The 25,211-nt window shown below is 39.1% G+C and overlaps 1 protein-coding gene across 5 annotated transcripts in view; it reads left to right on the plus strand.

Annotated features, from left to right (window-relative positions):
- Window positions 1-25,211, plus strand: part of DDR2 (discoidin domain receptor tyrosine kinase 2) — a 166,737-nt gene that overhangs the window by 134,249 nt on the left and 7,277 nt on the right. For all 5 annotated transcript variants that reach the window (XM_069547372.1, XM_069547382.1, XM_069547358.1 and 2 more), the window contains 9 exons: window positions 3,809-3,992; window positions 9,018-9,261; window positions 12,384-12,446; window positions 13,294-13,424; window positions 16,846-17,056; window positions 19,434-19,657; window positions 21,092-21,219; window positions 23,470-23,661; window positions 24,125-24,359. In XM_069547372.1, the coding sequence (XP_069403473.1) occupies window positions 3,809-3,992; window positions 9,018-9,261; window positions 12,384-12,446; window positions 13,294-13,424; window positions 16,846-17,056; window positions 19,434-19,657; window positions 21,092-21,219; window positions 23,470-23,661; window positions 24,125-24,359 (1,612 nt within the window). The remainder of the gene's footprint in view (window positions 1-3,808; window positions 3,993-9,017; window positions 9,262-12,383; window positions 12,447-13,293; window positions 13,425-16,845; window positions 17,057-19,433; window positions 19,658-21,091; window positions 21,220-23,469; window positions 23,662-24,124; window positions 24,360-25,211) is intronic.

The following is a 25,211-nucleotide window of genomic DNA, read 5'->3' on the forward strand; positions in this document are numbered from 1 at the left end:
GAGTTGTCGTGTTTTCATTGTCATTTGTTCCTAGAAATTTTTTTTATTTCTCTTTTGATTTCTTCAGTAACCTGTTGGTTATTTAGAAATGTATTGTTTAACCTCCATTTGTTTGTATTTTTTACAGTTTTTTCCTTGTAATTGATATCTAGTCTCAGTGTTGTGGTTGGAGAAGATGCTTAATATGATTTCAGTTCTCTTAAATTTACTGAGGTTTGATGTGTGACCCAAGATGTGGTCTATCCTGGAGGATGTTCCATGTGCACTTGAGAAGAAGGTGTATTCTTCTGCATTTGGATGGAATGTCCTGAAGATGTCAATGAGATCCATCTCATCTAATGTATCATTTAAGACTTGTGTTTCCTTATTAATTTTCTGTTTTGATGATCTGACCAGTGGTGTGAGTGGGGAGTTAAAGTCTCCTACTATTATTGTGTTACTGTCCATTTCTTCTTTTATATCTGTTAGTGTTTGTCTTATGTATTGACCTTCTCCTATGTTGGGTGCATAGATATTTATAATTCTTATGTCTTACTCTTGGCTTGATCCCTTGATCATTATGTAGTGTCCTTCCTTATCTCTTGTAATCTTCTTTATTTTAAGGTCTATTTTGTCTGATGAGGATTGCTACTGCAGCTTTCTGTTGCTTCCCATTTGCATGGAATATATTTTTCCATCCTCTCATTTTCAGTCTATATGTATCTTTAGGTCTGAAGTGGGTTTCTTGTAGACATATCTATGGGTCTTGTTTTTGTATCCATTCAGCCAGTCTGTGTCTTTTGGCTGGAGAATTTAACCCATTTACATTTAAAGTAATTATTGATAGATATGTTCCTATTGCCATTTTCTTAATTGTTTGGGGTTGATTTTGTAGATCTTTTCCTTCTCTTCTATTTCTTGACTATACAAGTCCCTTTAACATTTGTTGTAAAGCTGGTTTGGTGGTACTAAATTCTCTTAACTTTTGGTTGTCTGTAAAGCTTTTTATTTCTCCATCAATTTTGAATGAGATCCTTGTTGGGTGCAGTAATCTTGGATGTAGATTTTTCCATCTTTTCATCTTGTTTGTGGCTTCCTTTGCTGTGCAAAAGCTTTTTAAGTTTAATTAGATCCCATCTGTTCATTTTTATTTCCACTACCCTAAGAGGTGGATACCTTAAGAGGATCTTGCTGTGATTTATGTCAAAGAATGTTCTGCCTATGTTTTCCTTTAAGAGTTTTATAGTATCTGATCTTACATGAAAAAGTGCTCAACATTGCTTATTATTAGAGAAATGCAAATCGAAACTACAATGAAGTATCACCTCACAACTGTCAGTATGGCCATGATTTAAAAAATCTACAAATGATAAATTATAGAGAGAATGTGGAGAAAAGGCAACCAAGGCTAGCAAGAAGAGATAAGGATGGGGAGTTGTTCTTCTTTATCAACATCACCAACACAATGAGCTGCTGAAGATTTTTTAAAGCTGGAGAAGAACATGATGGGAGCTGTGCTTTAGGTAGATTCCTTAAGCTATTCAAAGGCTAGATTTGAATGGAAAGAGAGGATAAGAGGGGGATATATTCTAATTCCAAGTTCAGTCAGATGAAAAGAGTTAAGGACCCAGGCCAAAATGGTGACAGTGAAAATGGGAATGAGAAAGAGGTACTCATTTAGGGACCACTGGATGTGAGAAAAAGAGTTAGATGAAACATGGTAGTCTAGGTAACTAAAACAACGAAGATGACATTTATTCATTCAACAAACATATGCTTATTATATGCCAGGAACTCTCAGTGGATATGGAAGAGAAGTATAGTTGACAGAAATGGGAAATCTAGATGAAGATTTAGTTTAGAAATGGATGATGATGGATTCAGTTTGGGTTATTAATGTGAGGAACTGATAGAACATTCAGATGGAAAAATAAGGCAGAAAACTGGAAATATGATTCTGGATGGACCCCAGAGAAAAGATTAAAAAAAATATGATCACAGAGATTTAGACATAATCAGCTTCCACCTCATAACTGAGGTCATGAGATATCTAGTTCGGGTGTGGCTGAGTGAGAAGATAACAAAGTTACCTAATTCAAGTTCTCAGGAAATAAACAGTTATAGTAGCAAAAGTTACTTATTTAAATTTTTAAAAATCTAAAAGTAATGTATACTCTTGTAGAAATTCTAACAATCCTAAAGTATATAAAGTAAACAGGCAAAGTTTCTTTCCTTACTCTTTCCTCACTTGATTAAATTCCGATTAAAGGGAATTGAATTATCATTCTTTTTAATTTGTGTTGCTTTTCTTAAGATTTTCATGGGGATTTAATTTTCTGGGGACAATGGGTAATACATTCATGGCAAGTAAACTTATGCTATCCTAGCCTTTTTGATCTGTAGAGAGAAGAAAAAGAAGGCAAAATCTTGGAAGGCAGAGCCAGGCTTCAGTCCTTGTAGTCCACTCTTGCCTGGAAAATCCCATGGACAGAGTAGCCTGGAAGGCTGCAGTCCATGGGGTCGCTGAGGGTCAGATACAACTGAGTGACTTCACTTTCACTTTTCACTTTCCTGCATTGGAGAAGGAAATGGCAACCCACTCCAGTGTTCTTGCCTGGAGAATCCCAGGGACAGGGAAACCTGGTGGGCTGCCATTTATGGGGTCACACAGAGTCAGACACGACTGCAGTGACTTAGCAGTAGCAGTAGCAGCAGATAAATATAATTTGCCAAACATTTTTCAATGAGCAAATATATTTAAAAATATATCTGTAAGCTTGGCACAATCATTTTAATCATTTTTTTTGATAATTCACAAATTTTACATGGCATTGCTTTCCCTGTAACCTCAAGGATCACACAGATTATTGCTTGAGGGTGACTATCCCAATCTTTTCATTTGGGAGACTCCTGACACAGCTTCCAGAGCTTGAGGAGAGAGAAACTCCACATGATGTGTTCTCATTCTGTCCCTCCATAAAAGAAGGAATGAGGTCTCTTTATGTTCTTCAAACTTTAAACAGAAGTGGTCAGGCTTCTGGCAATTTCAGCCATTCACAATAGCCTCACACTCAGAAGTGGAAAGGCTGCCAAAGTAGAAAAGAAAATGAAATCCAATACCTGAGATACTCATGTGATCCATGCATTTTACTGCATGAGTCTAGTATTCTACAAATGTAATTAGAGTTAAATTAGTATTTAAATTTGGCAGTGGTTACTTTTTCCCCCTTTAGTTTGATATTAAATTAAGTTGTTGGGGATGTGAGGTAGAAGGCAAGACTGGTTGCTCTGAAATTGATTCATCAAACAATAACAATATACAGTCAAAGAGGAGTCAGAAAAATTTCCAACCAGCTCTGGAACCATTTATTTAGTGATGAGCAAGTGCCACCATCTACTACATTAGTCATTCTATGCATTCATTTATTTACTCATTAATGGATGAATTTGTCAAATGCACTTGACAATATTGAATCATTATATAAAGACTTACTATGTTAAGTATAAGAACAGGTAAGGATACAATAGATCATAGAAAGCGTTTCATATAAAATGATTTTAAAAAGTGTTTAAAAGCTTTGCTGTAATAGAGTTAAGTATCGAATATTATGTAAAATTCATTTATATGGAATTCCTTGTTCCCCATTGATGTAGGATAAATGAGTCAGTACTGTAAACTATATTGGATTTTTTATAATTCTTCAACCTCCAAGATAATCAACTCTTACAAAACTTGGGGTGGAGAAACTGGATAAAAACTCTTCTGTGAATATGTGATTAACTCCAAGTTCCTCTCTTCTTTTTCCTTCTCCTCTTTTGGTTTGAGCAGCATGACTGAAGGGCTGGGCCAGTTGACTGATGGGGTATCTGGCCTGGATGATTTCACGCAGACCCACGAGTACCATGTGTGGCCGGGCTATGACTACGTGGGCTGGAGAAACGAGAGTGCCACCAATGGTTACATTGAGATCATGTTTGAGTTTGACCGCATCAGGAATTTTACTACTATGAAGGTCAGTGGAGTTAGGCATGGAAGCCAAAATCATGATCAAGGGAAAAGGCATGCTGGGAAGAACCTGAGGGTGATGCCAGCAGAACAGGATTCAAATACATATTTTACTGCTAACTAGCTGCAGGTATTTCATGAGTCACTTCATTTCTTTGGGCTCGTTTCTTCATTTGTAAATAAGGGTGTTGGACTAGGTCACTGTTTTTCAGTGTATTTTGTTACTGTTGTCTCATCAACAGAGTTGACGTATCCATTATGCAAATTGGGTGCACCGTCTGGGACCCATGATACTTTAAGCCCACAGAAATGATTTAACTTCTTTTACTGTCAGAATGAAAGAAATGAGCTTTAGGGTCAAAGTTATTCTCCTCTTTTTAACAAATACGGTTGTAAAATATAATTTTACTGTGTTTTTATGAAGGGTAGGGTCCACAAAGGCAGAAGCGACTAGGGCCCATGAACATCATTACTTGGCTCTGCCCAGCACTCTTCAGGGAGGGGACACACTCTTGTCAGTAAGGGTGACTCACTGTAACTCTGATGCTCAATGGAAGAAGAAAGGACTTTATATTTTGAACCACTAGCCACCCTCTGAGTATTTTCTGTATGCGCACAGCATTGAGAAACCGTGATAAAAGATCCCATACACTTCTATTCCCAGAGTTCTTTGTTTCCTTATCTATGATCATCTATATGTGTATGTGTCTGGTTCTCTTATTAGACCTCAAGCTCCTCCAAGGTGGTGACTCTGCTTTCTGATCTCACTACCCAAGCACCTGGCAGTTGATATATGCAGGCTCAAAAAATGTTTGCAAGTGAACAAATGATATCCTTTATTGCCTACTTTCACCATGTATAGTTATAAATATCTGTGCCACCTAGGAGGAGGGGATAGGATGAACAGCAATAAGACATTGAAAATACAATTGTATTTTCTCAACTATAAACAGAAACTTGTAGAAGCACTGGGGCCAGGCAGGAGAAATTACTGTGACCTGGCTGGGCCAATATCTGGATTTTAGACCTCAGGCCCAGATTCTGAGATCTCTGTGACTCTTTGCCTAGCCAGAGGAGTTTTATCCAATGAATGAGATTCAAGGCAAGTGGTGGGGTGAGGTGGTGTGGTTTTAACCCAAGTCTTTTCTAAGCCCTCAAATCTAAGTTATTAGGTTTTAAAATTTATTTTTGATAAAATGCCATCACCCCAAAGTCTGCATTAAAATGCAAGTATTTTACCTCAGGGAGAGTAAAACAATAAAAAGTTAATGTCTTAAATGCAATAGCAGAAGTGATTTTATCAGTTTATTATTACAGAGTAGTTAAGAGTGAGCAGGTAAATTTTATTGAGGACTTGGATGAAAGCTGAAGATCTGGGAAAAGACAGCTCTGGGGAGAGTTAAGTGAGTCCCTGAGAAGAGCTGAGGTAGGGGACTTAAGGCCTGATTTCCCTTTTCTCTGGGGTAGGGCCTTTCAGGAGAGCTCACCCTAGGTGTAAGCATTGAGGACATGTCTATTAGCATGGTGGTACCTAGCTCAAATGGTCATTTTGCCTTTTCAATCCCATGTATGTTTCAGAGAGAAAGGAATAGAAGGGAAGAAAACGTCCATGTGAAGTGTGACCAGATTAGACACTAAACCTGAATGCTAGATTCTGGGGTAAACAGATGAATAAGAAATTGTCTCTTTCTTGGGATAGTTTGAAGTTCAGTGGGGGAAGACACTATTTATTTGCAGAAGGAGGTATGTAGGAACCCTGAAGAAGGGAACTGTTTTACCATTAAGGCTTCCTAGTAAACAAAAATTTGTTAATTCTTGGCATGAAACTGGAGGCAAAAAGAAAATGCATGGCTATTATATCACTCTCACATGTTAAGATGATAATATCTCCTAATTGGATTAATAACTATTAGTTATATAATAAAAACAGAAGAATATACCTGGTCTACCAGTGTGTTTCTCATGAATGGTTCTTTGGCAGTTGTAAAACATGTGTGCAATTGTGTATAACATATTGTCCTTCACAAGTTTTTTGGGGGGAGGAGGTAAATTTGCATAGTAGGAAAACTATGTATTCTTCAAAGAAAAATTAATTTGTGTTGTGAATAAGATGTTTACCCAATGTGTACCTATGAACAAGTGTATCAATTCATTGTATATCATTGGGAGAATTTCTAGGCCCACAAATAATAAAATGTATTTTAAAATCCCCATAAAGCTATAATACTAACTCAATTGACTTTGATCTTCCTGAGTCCCCAGCCACTCCTGTGTAGTTTATCACAGGTCAAAATTATTCAAAAGCATATTCTGCAATGAGAAGGTACCAGAAACTTCTCAAGAGCTGACTCAGGGTTGGTCCTCTTAAGGCTAAGAGGCTGAACATCTACCTTGTTTTAACTTTTCTGAAACAAAAAGTTAAAGATGAGTTTCAGGTCATCAATGTTTTCTAGAGAGGAGTTTTGTTTCCTAGGCAAAGTACTGCCCATTTCCCTCCCTGCCCTGATTGTAGTTAAAATACAGCATTTCGAAGAAATGCAAATCCACAGGGCGTTTAGAAAATGAAAACATTACATATGTCAAAACAAATGGGATACATATAAAACTACACTGAATAAAATTCATGGTATTGAATATTTTCTTCATTATTAAAAAAGGAAGATATAAAATGAACTGGACACTGAATTCCAACATCAAAGATTAATGTATAAACCAATTAATTAAAACTGGAAAACTATATAAATTATTGTAAGCTCAAGAGCTTTTTCTTTGGAAAAATGTAAAATGAAAATAAAATAAAACAAGGAAAAATAAAAGAGATTCTGAAATATATATAAGTACATTTAAAAATGTTTTCTATTTGTTAAATAAATATTTATTTTATTTTTTAGATATAAATTTATTTAATTGGAGGCTAATTACTTTACAGTATTGTATTGGTTTTGCCATACATCAACATGAATCTGCCACGGGTATTTAAGTCCACTGGGGAATGAAATCCTGTCCTATGTTTTCGCATTCCAGGATTCCCAAAACATTTGCAGGACAGATTATTGTCTTCCCCACAGACCACTTATCCAACACTCCATAGATTTCAAAACATCTGAAAAATCTATTGAAGCTGTAGATGGCATTTCTTTGATTCTGTTCTTAGCCTTATTCTACTTACTTGTGGTCAATAGATTGAAGCTGTTAATTCATCCCAAAGAAGATATTAACACATGTTTTCATCATTAACATTTAGAGGAAAATCCAAATGGGAAATTTGAGGTGATTTGCCCCCTTTCCATGTAGCATGGATGTGGAAAGCATGCTGGACTGCAGTCTACGATTCTAGATCCTGTTCTGATGTTGACTGACCCCAGACAGGTCAAACCTCTTGGAGGGTCAGTTTCCTCATTAGTATACAGAGAACTGGACTAGAAGATTTTTGAAGACTCCAGTCATTCTAATATTTCATGATTTTATTCTTTTCACATATCTCTGGTCTGTTTCATCAGTCTTTAAATTCCTATATCATTATTTCTTCTTCCTCAGCTAAAACTAAATTCTGAATTAAAAAAAATGAAAGTGCTAGTTGCTCAGTGGTGTCCGATTCTTTGTGACCCATTAGACTGTGTCCTGCCAGGCTCCACTGTCCATGGAATTCTCCAGGCAAGAATACTGGAATGGGTTGCCATTTCCTATTCCAGGGGATCTTCCCAACCCAGGGATCAAACTGAGATCTGCATTGCAGGCAAATTCTTTACCATTTGAGCCACTTGGGTTGTACTGATTACCCAGAAACCAGAGGATGGTATTAAAGGGTTACAATTCAGGGACTAAGCAAGACATAAAATTGAAATAACAAATATATTCCAAAGATTACAATGATGCTTTTCCAACCTAAAGTCTTTAAATTCAGGGGCGAGTGACCAGCAAAGCTCCATTTTCTACATAGGACTGAGCCTGAGGTAATGTTACTGAACTACCGCCAGAGGCTTGACTTAGTTACAAACACGGACATTCTGCTTTTGAGGGATGTTACTCACAGCAAGGTGCTACAGCAGAACTGTTGTGGAATCCTTCTTCCTGATGACCCTTAAAAGCCATACAAATACCCTGGCTAGAGAGTCATGGCAGCAGGCAAGAGGGTACAAGCTACCTTCCCAAAGATTTTCTTTTCTCATCTCATAAAGTATCTATGATGAAGATTTAATGCGTTCATCAGAATGGCTTTACCAAAATGAATTTAATTAGGAGAGATAATTAAGTCTTGCGTCTCTGGCTGACAAATGCTAGTATCTGACAGTTAAAATGAGATTTCTAAAGAGAAAGATGAAATTGTATTGGATAGTGTGTTATTTCAGGGTTCTCATCTAAACTCATTGAAAGGAGTGGATTAACTTTGGAAATGTACCTAGGAGAAAGTAGTTCAGAATAGCTTGATTCTGGGTAGATAGCAACCATGGTTGAGAGGATTGGAGTGGTGAGAGGTACAGTTATAGACCAGCGAGTGTTAAGGGAAAAGGAGGAGCTGAGAGGAGGCTTGTCCAGCCCTCATTTAACGGATGAGGACGCCTCTCCCAGGAGTGTGCAGCAAGATGGCTGCTGCTGCTGCTAAATCGCTTCAGTCCTGTCCGACTGTGTGACCCCATAGACGGCAGCCCACCAGGCTTCCCCGTCCCTGGGATTCTCCAGGCAAGAACGCTGGAGTGGGTTGCCATTTCCTCCTCCATTGCATGAAAGTGAGAAATGAAAGCGAAGTCGCTCAGTCGTGTCCGACTTTTAGCAACCCCATGGCTAGGGGAGCACAATTGTATAAAGGTGACTAGAGTTGTAGCCTAGGTTTTATAAAGTCAGAGCAATGTTCCACTGCCACTATGAGGTTCCTAGAAGGGAAAAACGCGTTACTGCAGAGCATCAGTTATTCACCAAGGGTAGTGCTCAGAGAAATTTGACAAGTCTAAGGTCTTCCTGGGTGAGGTTGCACTGTGTCCCCAGTGCCACCCAGCAGGGTCAAGCTGTAACTCCATGCCTCTTTCTCGGCCAGGTCCACTGCAACAACATGTTTGCTAAGGGTGTGAAGATTTTTAAGGAGGTCCAGTGCTACTTCCGCTCTGAAGCCAATGAATGGGAACCTAACGCCGTCTCCTTCCCGCTGGTGCTGGATGACGTCAACCCCAGTGCTCGCTTCGTCACTGTGCCCCTCCACCACCGCATGGCCAGTGCCATCAAGTGCCAATACCATTTTGCTGACACCTGGATGATGTTCAGTGAGATCACCTTCCAATCAGGTTGGGAGCTTGGATGGCCCTTAGGGAAGTGGGAGCAGGGTGGCAAAGGAGGAAGGCAGTGTCCAGAGCTTCTCATTGGTGGGTCTCTGAGAAGAAAAAGGTTATACAAGTGGCGTCTCATGGGTAGATAGAATCTTTTTCGCCACTAGTTTGGTTGTGGAAGGGCCGAGATGAGACTGTGGAAGTGGACAGAATGTTTACTTGGCTCTCACTCATATTTGTCTAAAAAAAAAAAAAAGAAAATGAATGCAATGTGTTAAAACTTTAATGTAAACCAGTTAAGGGAATGAAAAACTAAGCACTATTAAAGTCTTTAAATGAAGATGTCTAAATATACGCTAAAGAGAACAATGAACCTCCATCCATCACTTAGCTTTACTAATTGTTGATTTTTTTGTCATCCTTGTTTCATTTATTCCTCCCTTTTTGCTATAGAGTTTTGAAGCAAATCTGAGATGTTATTTGATTTCAATAATAAAACTTTAGAATACACCTGAGAAGATAATATTATCTTTATAACAATGTATTAAAGTGACATTTATTAATAACTAATTCCTTAATGTAATATAATAGCCAACCCGCACTCATGTATCCTTGATTGTCCAATAATGCCTTAACAACAGTGGGCTTGAATAATTAGGATCCTACTAATAAGCCCCTCCTGGTGTATTACCTTTATTATATTGGTAGGTTGTATCTCTTTTAATCTAAAGAATAATTAAAAAAAATTCTATTCTGGATTAATTGATTGCTTTCCATGGTGTCATTTTACTGTAACTTATATCCTCTGTCATCTTGTTGACTGGAGGTTATATCTACAGGTGAATTTGATTCAAATTCAGTATTTATTTTTGCTAAGGATTTTTCATAGATAGTGTTGCATACTTTGTGTTGAATCTCATCATGGAGATGTTATGTTAGACTCCCTCACTTTTAGTGATGCTAAGATTGATCTTTGGGCTCAGGTGGTTCTTCTTTCACAGAAAAGTTCCCCACGATCTTTCTCCTTACACTTTACCCTCCATTGATGACCACTGCTTAAATTATTTCATTAGGAGTTGTTGACTGATGATTTTCTAATTCTTTTGTTCCCTTTGCATTTATTAGCTGAATTTATTCTGAATATGAGAACTATTCTCCATACCCTTGTTAACCCTGAAATATAGTTCACATTGCAGGGGCAGGATACATGTTTAATTTTTTCATCAATTTTCAGAGTAATGAGTTAATGCAACCTTTAGCAACTTTCAATGGTGTTGAATAGATTTTGTTTTGATTTTCATCCTTGTTATGTTTCTTAGTTTCATTATGCATTCATTGGTTTTTATAAATTCAGTGTTTGTTGCAATTAATATTCTTTTTAATACTCAGATTGCCTGCATTTGACCAGAGCACATGCCCTTAAGCTGGCTCTGTCTACTTTGAATTGGATCCTATAAGTTTTTGATAGCTGTTTTACTATCTGAAAGAATGAGATGTTCCGAGCTTATTTTGAGCATTCACTGCCCCAGATGTGGAATCACATTTCCTCAATTGATCTTGGTTCCTTTTATTGGGGAACGGTATTTAGAGACCACAAAGTTGGCAATATGGACTGTGTCAAATCATGAAAAATTAAAAGCCATTTAGGGCACTGTCTATATCATCACAGTTTAGATGAGGATTTAACACCTAGATAATGTTGGTTTTTTTTTTTTTTTCATAAGATGTTCAAAGTGGTGACCAACAATAAGGTCAGAAGGAGAGAGGTCACTAGAGAGTGGATTTGTAATGGACAAAGGAGTGAGACTTTGCTAACTTAATGACCAAAGAATTTTAGAACAACATGAATGATTAGTTTTAAGTCATCTTAAACTTGTATTTCTGATAGGAAAATGGAACAAGATGTGTCAGTGCGATTATTTCATATTAAATGATCTCCTAAACAGTGATGTTTGTTGGCATAAAATCACAGAAAATGTATTATATCATTTTTACATTTTCTTGAAAAGAATACAACTTTGAAAAAATATTCTCAGTAAGTGATTAAATACATCCTGTGTAAACCCAAATCAGACCAAAATATTAGTTATGCTTGCTGTATATATTCTCATTAACCTTAAAGAAGACACTTTTAGAAGTGTGCCAAAAAGACTTAAAATAGTTGTAGCTATAGTTACATAGTTTTTGACTGCTGAAATATCTTGAACTTTAATGTCATGATAATATTAGTTTTCACTGAAGCCTGAGAATCCAATTCAGAAAAGTACAGGTGGGTGCCTTTATATAATAATGCTAATAAGAAGAAAAATTAGGTTTGGGGGACAGAATCTCTTTTGGATGGGAAGTGAGTATTTTAATTCTTCCCCTCTTTATTAGACAAATCAGAGGGAAAAATAAGTTACCAACATCAATCTGTCAAATACACTTTTGGGATCTAGTCTTGGAAGCTTCAGGATCACAGTAAAGGATAATTTAACTCAGTGGTTCCCAACATTTTTGACACCAGGGACAAGTTTCATGGAAGACAATTTTTCCACCAATGGGGTGGAGAGGGGTGGTAGTTTCAGGATAATTCAAGCACATTACATTTATTGTGTACGTTATTTCTACTGTTATTACATCAACTCCACCTCAGATCATCAGGCATTAGACCCTGGAGGTTGGGGACCCTTTCTCTAATTTATCTATAAGGATGAAGACTTAATTTGTAAATTAAAAGTCTAGGACAATGAAACATAATGAAAACTCCTTAGTAAACAAAAAAGTTCAATTAATCTAATTTCCTTGAAGGCAAGGTCATCTTTAGCACCATGTCTGTTCCATGTCTCTTACTCATTATATTCTCTCTGTATTTTACTGAACTTGGGTCTCACTTCCTATGCATGCTTTATGATAATGTGTGGTCACAGCCCTCTGATCATTCTTTCTTAAATTTTTTTATATCATGATACTTGCAAAAGAAAAGTTGCCCTTGCTATTGAGATGAATGGTAATATTATTTCTTTATTAATAATATATGATTTCATTTCTAATCCAGTAAATTGATTTCACAAAGTACTAGCTTAGAACCTCCCTTCAGAAAAACCACTACCTAGCTGTCTTCTTCCCTTGAGCTCTGACTCACCCTTGTTTTATAACAGATGCTGCAATGTACAACAACTCTGGAGCCCTGCCCACATCGCCTGTGGCACCCACAACCTATGGTATGTGCTATGGAATTCTTCGTTATAAAAATTAAGTGGAGGAGACCTTCCAGAGGATGAAGAAGAGTGGAGATTTGCAAAGGCCTGACTGTGTAGGAAGCTTGTTACAAGGTGTCCTTGGATGAAGAGTAGCTCTGGAAAGATAGGACAGTCCACATCCAAAGTTAATGGCCCAAACTCACTCCCTTCCCTGCTGGTCCATGTGCTTCTTCAGCTGAGGCTGAGTCTTGAGTTGTCCCAACAGCTTCTTGGAAGTTTGGGACACTTGGAGCAAAAACAGGGAGGGGGATGCGTCTAGGTGAGACCCACTGTAGGGATCTCAAGGAAAGAATGGAAGTCTATGGAACAAAAAGCTAGTCTCTCCAATTGCAGGGAAATATGGACAAATGTATCCATTGCTTCAGACAGCCACTGGCTGTATAAGTCAGCTATCTGGGAAATACATAATTATAGTGTAAAGTCCAAAGAGGTCTCTTGCTACCCTGGCATGTCTCAAAGAAATCACAGTGAAACTAGTTCTCCACCTGCTTTACATGAGGTGAGATTGGAGGCCAGCAGACCCAAGCCATGGTATGAAGGAGCAAAATTTTGGGAAGAATGGAAAGCCTCTCCATTATCCAGTCTAAAACATGAAGAAGAGGAGGCTACTGTCCTATGGATGTGGACTGTAGGATATAGGAGCAAAGTAATACAAGAGTAGCAATACCAAGTGTGACATGTTAAGGTGACATGTTGTGGAATTATCCTGAAGCAGCAAGTTCGGCCTTCTTATCTCTAGTCCAAGCCTTCATGCTCTTCTTGCCTTGAGAGGTAATAATATTCTTCATCTTTCCTTTCCTGGTTACAGATCCCATGCTTAAAGTTGATGACAGCAACACTCGAATCCTGATTGGCTGCTTGGTAGCCATCATCTTCATTCTCTTGGCCATCATTGTCATCATCCTTTGGAGGCAGTTCTGGCAGAAAATGCTGGAGAAGGTGAGGAAGTGCAGAACAATCATGGCATAGGAAACCACTCCATCATTTCCTGAGCTGCTCTTACCCTGGGAGTAAGAGGCAAATCACAAAATTATGTAAATGGTTAGAAAGATCATCAAGGCTGCCAAGAGGCATAGGAATAGAGAAGCTAGGGCTGAAAGGATCAGAAAAGAATAAGCTAAGTCCAGTTTCTCATTTTTAGGATGGAGATTTTGAAACCTCCCTAGAGAACTCAAAAACTTTTTTTCTTCCCAACACATTTAGGCATCTCAACTTAGGCATCTTCCCGGAAGATTCTGATTCCTTGGGTTTTGGGGTGGAGTGTCAGCATCTGTATTTTTAAAAATTATAAAGTAATTATTCTACAATTAAAATAAATTAATTTAAAAAGTTAACAAGCGATTCTGATGCAGAACTGATACCTAGCTAAAATTTCTTATAATGCTGTTCCTTTTGTTTTTTTACTGCTTGCTTGTTTTTTGGTGTGTGTGTGTAGAAAAATATCCAACATCATTAATATCCAAGCCAAGTTTCTTGCAATTCTATTCCAACTTCTTTTTGTACTTGAATGTTACGGCTATACATCATCTGAATGCTTCCTCCGATTCATTTTGTCTAGGCCAAGTGGTCTGTATAATTTCTACTACATTTGTCTAACACTTTACAGTCTACAGAGACTTTTTCCAATGATTTTACCTGAACCTCATTGAATAATGGTGAGTTGGTCATAGTAGTTATATTTAACTGTTTTTCTGTTTAAAAAATATGAAGTTCTCAGTGCCATTAATATCCTGTTTTTTATGCTGGTTCCAATTGTCAGTCTTGAAATTTGTTGACTTTTTTTCTTCTAAACTATATACATTCCACCACAGGTAGACTGGGGCTTCCAATGGCGCTAGTGGTAAAGACTCTGCCTGCCAATGCAGGAGACATAAACAGATGTGGGTTCCATCCCTGGGTCATGGAGATACCCTGAAAAAGGAAATGGCAACCCACTCCAGTATTCTTGCCTGGAGGATCCCATGGACAGAGGAGCCTGGCTGGTTACAGTCCATAGGGTTACAGAGTCAGGCATGACTGAAGCGACTTAGCACACATGCACAGATGGATTATCTATGACTTCTTTTGTTTTTTTTAGACCAGATAGCAACTCTGGGCACTGTTGCTAAGTGTGTGATATTCTTGGAGTTTGCTGATGATAAATTGTTTCCACCTTTGGCCATGCGCATTGTCCCTGGTCAATGAGCTCAAATGGATGTGGACTGTGAGAGGTCACAGGTGCTTTGGGTTGTGAGACTTTGAAATGCCCATTGACGGCTGGGACCGGGAGGGAGGGTAATAACGCCTGATTGTGTTCATAGCTCCTGTGTTTGAAGATGGGCTCTCAGAGGAGACCAGTGCCTCTGTGGAGTACATACCAGAAGAAGTGAATGGACTGGGACTTTCTGAACTCTTGGTGGGTGGAACAAGAGGAAGGGGCTAATATCACAGAAGTGAAGGGAATGACCCAGACAAGCAGCCTGCGATTCCTTCTGAGCTGTTACACACTTAGGCGCTGAAAGCCTGAAGTTTACTTTAAGGTTTTTAGGCAGGAATATTTCACAGAAGAGAGGATCTCTTTGCTTCCCACAGGGACTTCTATCATGAGTCTGAAAATACTTTGACTAAATTAAAGCTTTCAGTCCATAAATAGTGACTGAAGGCTGAAAGGTAGAATCCACAGAGAGCTCACGCACTGGCATGATGAGGCAACACCAAAACCTTTCTTCTTTTAGCATGCTGAAGCACACTGAGTCTCTAGATTCCAGGGAGAAGGCTAGCAAAGAGTGGTGGTGGAAGAAGCTGGTGGTCTGAAGAGTCATTGGAAAGCTTGATGCTGTGCTCTTATTGAACAGTCTGTTATGACTGCATTTTTTTAATTGAGGGGGAAAGTCTGTATTCTCTATTCTATAAGCTATTTTTCTCTGCACCAGAATTTACCACTCATCTCTGAGTCTTTCTTCTGAAACCCACTGGAACATATTCATGGTCTGGGAGAAGAATTTGGGGCTGGAGACTCTCTAGGTAAAAGGGAGACTAAACATTTTTCCCTTGAATATTTAACTTGGTCCTTCAAGAAATTCTTCTTATGCCTGTACATCCTGAGTGAGAAAATTCAAAAACGCTCTAGAATAACACAGGATTTCTCCTTGAGGAAAGGATTTTTTTGTAGAAGACCTTTAAGCATATATTTATATTCCCAATATATTACTCAAAGTAGCCTTATGCTATAGCATTATTTGCAGGATACTTATAATGGTGTCCTCAATTCTCTCTTTGAGAGCGTCAACCCATATTTATTGAGTACCTACATGTGCTGGGCTCCATGCTCATTGCTATCAGCCTAGCTTATGGAGCAAACATCTCAATTTCTCCATTGCGCACTCAAGGTATGTTTGCTGGAGTAGAACATTTCACATGTTTAAATCTAAAGAGTCATATATATTTAGATTATGAGGGTTCATTTTGAAGGAGCAGGCAGGCAGGCCATATTAGATGGAATGCAAGAACAATTAGCTGTTTAATTCTTCTTATTCCTGTGTTAGGTATAATTTGGGCTTCCCTGGTGGCTCAAATGGTAAAGAATCTGCCTTCAATGCAGGAGACCTGGGTTTAATCCCTGGGTTGAGAAGATCCCTGGAGAAGGGAATGGGAACCCACTCCAGTATTCTTGCCTGGAGAATTCCATGGACAGAGAAGCCTGGTGGGCTATAGTTCAAGGAGTCACAGAGAGCGGGACATGACTGAGCTACTAACACACATACACACACACACACACACACACACACACACACAGAGGTATAATTCACCTCAGTATCCCTAGACACGTAGGGCTTTCCTTTCCTATTTTGTAGTCATTTTATTTTTGGTTAGTGGAAATGCAGGATAAAGAGAGTTTTACTCTAACATACAATGCCAGAGTGATCAGGTGAAATGCACATTCATCGTAGTACAACACATTTGTTGTGTTCATGAGCATTTTAATTTATATCTATACAAAATCAAGTGGTTGAATGGTGTCAGGAAAGCCCATTATTTAATAGAACTTTGAAAATGCTAAGATTGATATTCTTTGATTGGTTATTGATAGGTTCCTGCAGTGTCATGTGAATGATGCTTATAAGTTCTTCAGTGGGAGTTGATGAATGTTGGCAGTGTATTTATTTAGAAGTCAAATTCTTCCTTGATGAAATGAAAGATTTTTCTGAATTTCTACAGTGTAGGTATTTGTGGAACCAGGCTGCATCCCTGTCACTTGCATTGCTTCTGGAGTTTGAGTATTAAAGAGTGATTTTCATCTGAGTGGAAGAGCTGGCTTTAAGAAGAGGAGGGAGTGATGATCTCTTTTGTGCCAACATGCCTTTCTCCCCTTCTCTTTTAGGCTTCCCGGAGGATGCTGGATGATGAAATGACAGTCAGCCTTTCCCTGCCCAGTGAATCCAGCATGTTCAACAATAACCGCTCCTCGTCACCAAGTGAGCAGGAGTCCAACTCCACTTATGATCGCATCTTTCCACTTCGCCCTGACTACCAGGAGCCATCCAGGCTGATACGAAAACTTCCAGAATTTGCTCCAGGGGAGGAAGAGTCAGGTGAGGATGAAGTGATGGGCAGAGAACTGAGGGACACGGTTTATGAAGGTGTGACGCAGTTTCTCCTGCTCAGCCAAGCCTAGCTTAGCCTGGAGAAGTCCGCCTTCTCCTGGGAAGCCCACACTGTCTCTCCAGATTGGGTCTGCTGCTACTCCTGCTCAAATCTGAGCATCTCTCCTCTGCTACTAATAATAGCAGATGTTTGGAAGGCCCCACATATTAGAAGAAGAAAATAGATAAAATGTGTTAGTAAAGTGTTAACACTGGAAGAACCTAAACAACCCAACTAGTCCAACCTCCTCTTTTTTCATGAGAGGAAAGTAAGAAGATTCAGATAAGGTACTCACTCAACATCAAACACCAATAGGGGTAAATTTAGGACTAGAATCAAACTTGAAGAAAAAACAATGAAGCTAAAGACATCCTAAAATCCCCAGTTTTTAGTCACCTAGATAATTGTGTTGGGCGTCCCTGGTGGTACAGACAGTAAAGAATCCACCTGCAATGTGAGAGACCTGGGTTTGATCCCTGGGTAGGGAAGATCCCCTGGAGAAGGGCCCACTCCAGTATTCTTGCCCTGGAGAATCCCCATGGACAGAGGAGCCTGCAGGCGAAGAGTTGGACACGACTGAGAGACGAAGCACAATAATTGTGTTATTTAATTTTTGTTCATTTCTCTTTGGTGAATGATGTATTAGACTCATATATGATTTTATTATGAAAGTAAATATCTCTTGCCTTTTCTCAGTAAAAGCACTGCTTTGGTAAATGGTGCCAGTTGATTCACATCCCAGTGTTTTTTAAAAAATGGCTACAGAGTGACATTAGAAGGGATGCTGGGGTCATCACTGAGACTAAGAGCAGGTTTTCTTTCCATAATAACAGCGACCAAAAGTGACCTGCGTCAATAGGAGAGGGCTGATGGTATTCAGGAGAGAGGTCATTGGAAAAGTAGCAGGACTAATAACGAGGGCAGAAGATTTTCAAGGGAGTCTTTCCAAATGAAGAAAGGACACTAATGTGTATTTACCGCTCAGTTTAGTTCAGTTCAGTTCAGCAGCTCACTCGTGTCTGACTCTTTGCGACTCCATGGACTGCAGCATGCCAGGCTTCCCTGTTCATCACCAACTCCTGAAGCTTGCACAAACTCATGTCTATCGAGTTGGTGATGCCATCCAACTATCTCATCCTCTGTCATCCCCTTCTCCTCCTGCCTTCAGTCTTTCCCAGCATCACGGTCTTTTCCAATGAGTCAGTTCTTCACATCAGGTGGCCAAAGTATTGAAGTTTCAGCTTCAGGATCAGTCCTTCCAATGAATATTCAGGACGGATTTCCTTTAGGATGGACTGGTTGGATCTCCTTGCAGTCCAAGGGAATCTCAAGAGTCTTCTCACAGTTCAAAAGCATCAATTCTTTGGAGTTCAGCTTTCTTTATATTTACCCCTCTGCTGCTGCTGCTGCTGCTAAGTCGCGTCAGTTGTGTCTGACTCTGTGCGACCCCATAGACAGAAGCCCACGAGGCTCCTCTGTCCCTGAGATTTTCCAGGCAAGAAGACTGGAGTGGGCTGCCATTTCCTTCTCCAATGCATGAGAGTGAAAAGTGAAAGTGAAGTCGCTCAGTTGTGTCCAACTCTTAGCGACCCCATGGACTGCAGCCTACCAGGCTCCTCCGTCCATGGGATTTCCCAGACAAGAGTACTGGAGTGGGGTGCCATTATAGCAAACTTTGACGGAGCATATTGAACTATGGGACTTTCACAGAGATAACAAGAAAAGGGATATAATTCATTTTTTAGGCTGAACCAAATTAGCTTACCTACTTCCTGAAGTCTAAAATATCCCCCCTCTTATTTTAATGTGTTTTAAAGTTAGGCTGTCTTAAGCTAGATCATATAAATTTAATCAAAGTTTTAAATCCGGAAAGTAGGTTATTTACATCAGTGATCATATCTTAAAATTAAGAAAATATGCTATTAAATCCTAAAACTTTAATACTCCTGCCCTAACTAGTATAGCCAGCCTTCCTAGAGCGTCACTGCAATTCCATAAGTTTAGTCAAGGAGATTGTTAATGATCATGTAGTATGAGGAGAAGGGTAAGAGATAAAATGGTGACCTGTATTCTGGAGGCCACAAGAAAGTCTCTAGAGGAACCATTGTCCAAGTAATAATGTCATAGCCTAGGTTAGACTGGGGCCTTTTTTTTTTTTTTACTTTATTATAATTGGAAGATAATTAGTTTACAATATTGTGATGGTTTTTGCCATACATTAACATGAATTGGCTGCATGTTTTAGCCTTTCTGTCAGATTTTCTTTCTTAAAGAGATCTCCAAAAATGCTCCACGGGATGAAGCTCATTGTCCTTGTCTTCCCAGGCTGCAGTGGCGTTGTGAAGCCAGTCCAGCCCAGTGGGCCTGAGGGCGTGCCCCACTACGCAGAGGCTGACATTGTGAACCTCCAGGGGGTGACTGGAGGCAACACCTACTCTGTGCCTGCCGTTACCATGGACCTGCTTTCGGGAAAAGACGTGGCTGTGGAAGAGTTCCCCAGGAAGCTCTTAACATTCAAGGAGAAGCTGGGTGAAGGCCAGTTTGGGGAGGTGAGCTGATTCTTGGAGTGGAGTCTCCAGTCCTTGGCAGTTCAGAGGGAGTAGTTGAATAAAAATGATGTGTAGGGCAAAGCAGCTCATCTGGAGTGGACTCACATGGGATGTGTCCTCCAGCTGTCTCTCCTCGCGTTGTCCTCTATAGTGGTCCCCAACAGTTTGGGCACCAGGTGTCATGGAAGACAGTTTTCGATTGGGGGAGGGGTGGGGTTGGCATCCCCAAATCCCAAGTGTATTACATTTATTGTGTACTTTGTTTCTATTACTATTATATCAGCTCCACCTTTAGATCATATATACATTCCTGGAGGTGGGGACCCCTACTCTAGAAGACTAGTATTGGGTTAGTCTCATCTTTGTCAAATAGCTGTGGAATTCCTGGGAATTCTGATTCCTATACAAGAGTTGTTAAAGCAGGAAAGTCACTAGACTTAGAGATCCTAAAAACATCCAATATTTTCTAAATATTTTATAGTAGGTTACAGAGGGTGGGGACCATAAGATGTGATCATCTTTTATAAACTGTCCAAGAACATCCTGCTATTGGATAGCCACTTTGTTTTTTTCCATTTTAATGGGAGTTACGTGTAAAATGGTCAAAAACAACCTCGCCCCTGCTTTTAGTCCCAGAATGAGCCACTAGGGAATAAATCACTAACCAAGATAAGGAGAACACTCTTCTCAATTGCCCTCAGAGTGATGCATGTAATATTTGACTTTTCACTCTTACAACAGTCACATGAGCCTTCCGAGAATTCAAAGCAATGATTTAAGTGGCAACAGAAGTTCTTCAATACCGCCATCTAAACTCCAAATGTGACTTGGTTTCCTAAGAGTATGGTACTGGTTTCCAGCATGGGTGGCCTGCTTTAACCTTGTGTAGGTTTGGTGGTGTTGGAGGAAGAAGGGCCCATGGCATTCGTTTGTGGTGTTATGTCCACTCATCCTGTCCCCTGAGTTGAAAACGCAGGCTTGTTATACTGTTACTGACATGTAGGTGTTCCCGATAATGCTAATTCCATCCTAAGGGATTGCCTTGGAGAATAAAATACCTTATGTTTTGTGCGATCTTATAGCCAAACTCCCTTGAATCAAAGTTGAAGCATTTATACAAGATGACATTTTATAGTATAATAAAATAATACTATATTTTATAGCTGTAATAAAATGCTGTTATAAATTCATTCACATATTTAATATTCCAACCAATATATATTTTTTATAAAGCAGTAACATATCATATTAGCTTACCATTAAAAAAAAATCAGTTATCTGAGTCAAAGATATGCTACACATAGCTTCTTATTGGTCTTTTGAATATTTTGCCTGAGTTGTAAGAGTTAGTTTATCTCCAGGAAATGCCCAGCAAGAGTACTGAGATATCTTCAGGAGAAATGATGATGCTGAGACTAGATGACTTTTGTCTAGGTTCATCTCTGTGAAGTGGAGGGAATGGAAAAGTTCAAAGACAAAGATTTTGCCCTAGATGTCAGTGCCAACCAGCCTGTCCTGGTGGCTGTGAAAATGCTCCGAGCAGATGCCAACAAGAATGCCAGGTCTGTGGTCTACATTTTGAATTTTCCTATATTTGCTTCATCTTCAGGATCAGGGATACTCTTGGAAACTTCTGAGCAATTTGTTTCTTTTGAGATGGGAAGGTCTGTGAGCTGCCTCATATATCCATTGTTGTGTTTTATATTTCTGATGAGTCAGTAATCCTCATCTTCATTCTCATCTCCTTCTAAAACAAATGTACATTTTCTGTTAGATCTGCTACCTATTTACTTCCTAACCTCCTTTGCACAGCACTGTGCTTCCCAACCTACACAACAGTCTGACATTCCTGAATGTCATTACCTACCCTTGCAAACTTTCCACAGTCACACACATCTTTCTTGCTAAGCTTCTGCCATTCGTTTTTCGCACTGAATCTCTATTTACTTTCTCATCCCCTGTTTTCTCTTTTATGCTCCTCTTCGTCTATATCCAGCAACCCCCCAAATGAGAAGCTACCTCTTCTTGGAAAAGTACCCATGGACCTCAAAGCAAAAGGATCCACAGTCCTTTAGCAGTTTTCCAAACTGGCTAATAATCTCTTGGATCCTTTACTACATAAATTGCAGTTTCCAGCCACACTCCGTTGTTTGACAGCCTTTCCATTACAGTAATGGTGAGTTAATCCTCACCCAGACAGGCATGCTGGTTGAAAGCTGATTGAATGTGTCTCAGGAAAATCTGCACATCTGGGTAACATATGCATTTCTTCATTTGTGTTGGCTTGATTTGTCTCACTGATGTTCAAATTCATAAAAAGTTTACATTGCTATACCTCAAATTATCATAAATTTCAAGAATGGTGATAGGGTTTTATTAAAAGTCTTGCAATTGGCAGGATGTGGTATGAAGAAGAAAGAAAGTCAAGGGAACAGAACTGTAGTGGTTTTGGAATTTTAACTGTGAGAATTTCGATCTTAAGGATACTAATAGGAATGAAAAGTGATATCCTCAGGTCCCATTGAAAGAAAGAATATTCCTGATATAAACATTAGCCCATGATTAGAGAAGGTGGCAAGAAGAAAGGAAAAAGAACTATGGCATGCGACAAAGCTTTTACCCATTGAAAACATTTATTTTTTTTACCATGTTGTGTTGGTTTGTGCTGTACAGCAATGTGAATAAGCCATAGTTTTACATATACCCCCTCCCTCTTGAGCCTCCCTCCTTGCTCGCTGTTTTTTGGTGAGGTTTGGTGTCCCATCTGTGCCCACTCCAATTAAGCAACAATGGATGGCTTAGGTTGTGTGCCCTCCCAAACCATGGACCCCCTTGCTTTGAGGTTGAAGGTGGAATGAAAGAGGAGAGGTGTTGAAACCATATTGATTTTAAGGATTTTATATTGACTGGTATGACTCCCAGTCCAGGATTGCTAGAAAACTCCTAGGAGACGTACAACATGTCTGTTTCAATAGTTTTGAGAATGTGGGCTAGTGGTTTCACTCCCCCAAATGTTGCTACTGGGAAGGTAGCCCACTTTGTGATTCAAGGGTAGTCATCACCATCTAACACCTATTAGTTTTGGCCAAGTGAGTACTTCTTTTGAAATGACTGCATTACCACCATGAACTTTAAACCACTCAATTTTGAACAGGTTACTAAATATGTGTTGTTATTGTCTGCTGGTACACTCTGCATTAAAAGAAGCCAGCATGGGACAATACAAAATTATCAGATAAACCAGAGGATGGTTGTTCATTTTCAAAAAAAAGGGCCTTAGCTTTGTTTATAGAGCGACTCCATGGCTTTTGAAAAAGGGAAAGACCCCAGTGCACTTAAGATATAATTTTCAGTTGAAGGTTTTATTTTTAAGACTAGTTTTTAGTAACCTACATTTGATTTAGCAAATATTAGTCACATGAGTTTGAGTGAACTCCAGGAGTTGGTGATGGACAGGGAGGCTTGGCGTGCTGTGTTCATGGGGTCGCAAAGAGTTGGACACGACTGAGTGACTGAACTGAACTGAACTCAATCACTTTCTATGTGGCAGGGCTTTTGTTGGATAGTAAGGGTGCAAATGTGAATGTCATGGTCCATATGCCTCCCAAATTACAGTTGAATAAAGGTTTATCATGTTCCAGGATGAGTAGAATGAGAGTTTCCAGGAAGCAATTTCTCTGTTCTCACAAAGGTTATCCAAAGGAAAAGAAGACTAGTATAATAAGCAGGACTAGACTTTGCTGTATCTTTTCCCACTTCTTGATTCTAACTCTGGCAACCTCTGGGTTTATCTATGTCTGTGTCCTTCAAAGGAATGATTTTCTCAAGGAGATAAAGATCATGTCCCGGCTCAAGGACCCAAACATCATCCGTCTCTTAGCTGTGTGCATCACTGAGGACCCTCTTTGCATGATCACTGAGTACATGGAAAATGGAGATCTCAATCAGTTTCTTTCCCGCCACGAGCCACCCAGTTCTTCCTCTGCCAGTGTACCCACTGTCAGGTAAATATGCTGAGTCTTCCATCTCTTTTCTGGGTTCATGAGACTAAGATGGGGAGCAGTGAGCTTTAAAGTTCATCATTGTTCTCGGATGGTAGGGGGTGTTGTTGTTCAGTTGCTAAGTTGTGTCTGACTCTTTGCAACCCCATAGACTGCAGCACACCAGGCTTCCCTATTCTTCACTCTCTCCCAGAGTTTACTCAAACTTATGTCCATTGAGTCAGTGATGCCATCCAGCCATCTCATCCTCTGTCGCTCCCTTCTCCTTCCCTCAATCTTTCCCAGCATCAAGGTATTTCTCAATTAGTGTGCAGGGAATAACAGAGCAGCTGCGCTTTGGGGGAAAGCAAAGAGATAAAGGAGGAAGAGAGAAGGGATGCTGAGGTTAGAACCCCAGTTTGTTGGTACCAACTGTAGAGTACTTGTTTCCAGAGGCTACTTTCTCTCTTCCTTTGTATTTCCTCAGTTATGCCAACCTGAAGTTTATGGCTACCCAGATTGCATCTGGTATGAAGTACCTTTCCTCACTTAATTTTGTTCATCGAGATCTGGCCACACGAAACTGCTTAGTGGGTAAGAACTATACCATCAAGATAGCTGATTTTGGAATGAGCAGAAACCTATACAGTGGTGACTACTACCGAATCCAGGGCCGGGCAGTGCTCCCGATCCGCTGGATGTCCTGGGAGAGCATCTTGCTGGTGAGTTTCCTGTTTTTGAGCTCTGCCCTAGCAACCAGCACATAGGCAGGTGCACAGGGCATGTAGAGGTGCGCCAGAGACAGCTGGGGACAGACGAGGAATAGACTTGAATGTTTTCTCTGACCTGAGATGACTTATTTTGGTACTAATCATTATTTTTTAACACTTGCCTATTTCTTCTGATAAAATGTAAATGCTTACTATAGAAAATTTGGAGAGAAAGCTTAAAAATATACCTGGAATGATAAGAGATTTAGTATGAGTTTTTAAAAATCTCTACCCTTCGGATATTATTGATCTTAATTTGGGGTATTAAAATTTTGTCATTTAAAGAACTGTTATCCACATAAAATATTTTTTGTATTAATTTCATAACCATATTTCTAATTAATTATTTTGTTTCTATTTCAATGATTATCATCATTTACTTTTTAAGTTCCTCATTCTTTGCTTTTATAATTTTTATTCAGCTCTTGGTATTCTGAAACACAAGTGAATAATTTTTTTTTCCCAAATGCTTCTCTTCTCTTACCATGCATATTGGAGGCAATTTATGCCAGTTGGTTTTATGCCACTTAGCTGATTTATAGAATTATTAAACTTTAAACTTTTACTTCCTACAATGCTGAATACATGTAATTTTGTCTTTTGTCATTTAATATTTCAGAGAAAAGCCTGGTAGCAATCTAGTTTTGTTCATTTATTGTTAATCTATTTGTTTCTTGTTCATATTCTTGTACGATTTGTTAATTTTAAAATAAAAATTGTATAGTCTTCTTTTTCCTCTCACCAAGATAACCGCTATTAATATTAATATTCTAGTATATTTCCTTTGAGGATTTTTTCTACACA

The sequence above is a fragment of the Ovis canadensis genome, chromosome 1, assembly GCF_042477335.2.
Source record: "Ovis canadensis isolate MfBH-ARS-UI-01 breed Bighorn chromosome 1, ARS-UI_OviCan_v2, whole genome shotgun sequence".
In the NCBI taxonomy this organism is placed as follows: Eukaryota; Metazoa; Chordata; class Mammalia; order Artiodactyla; family Bovidae; genus Ovis; species Ovis canadensis.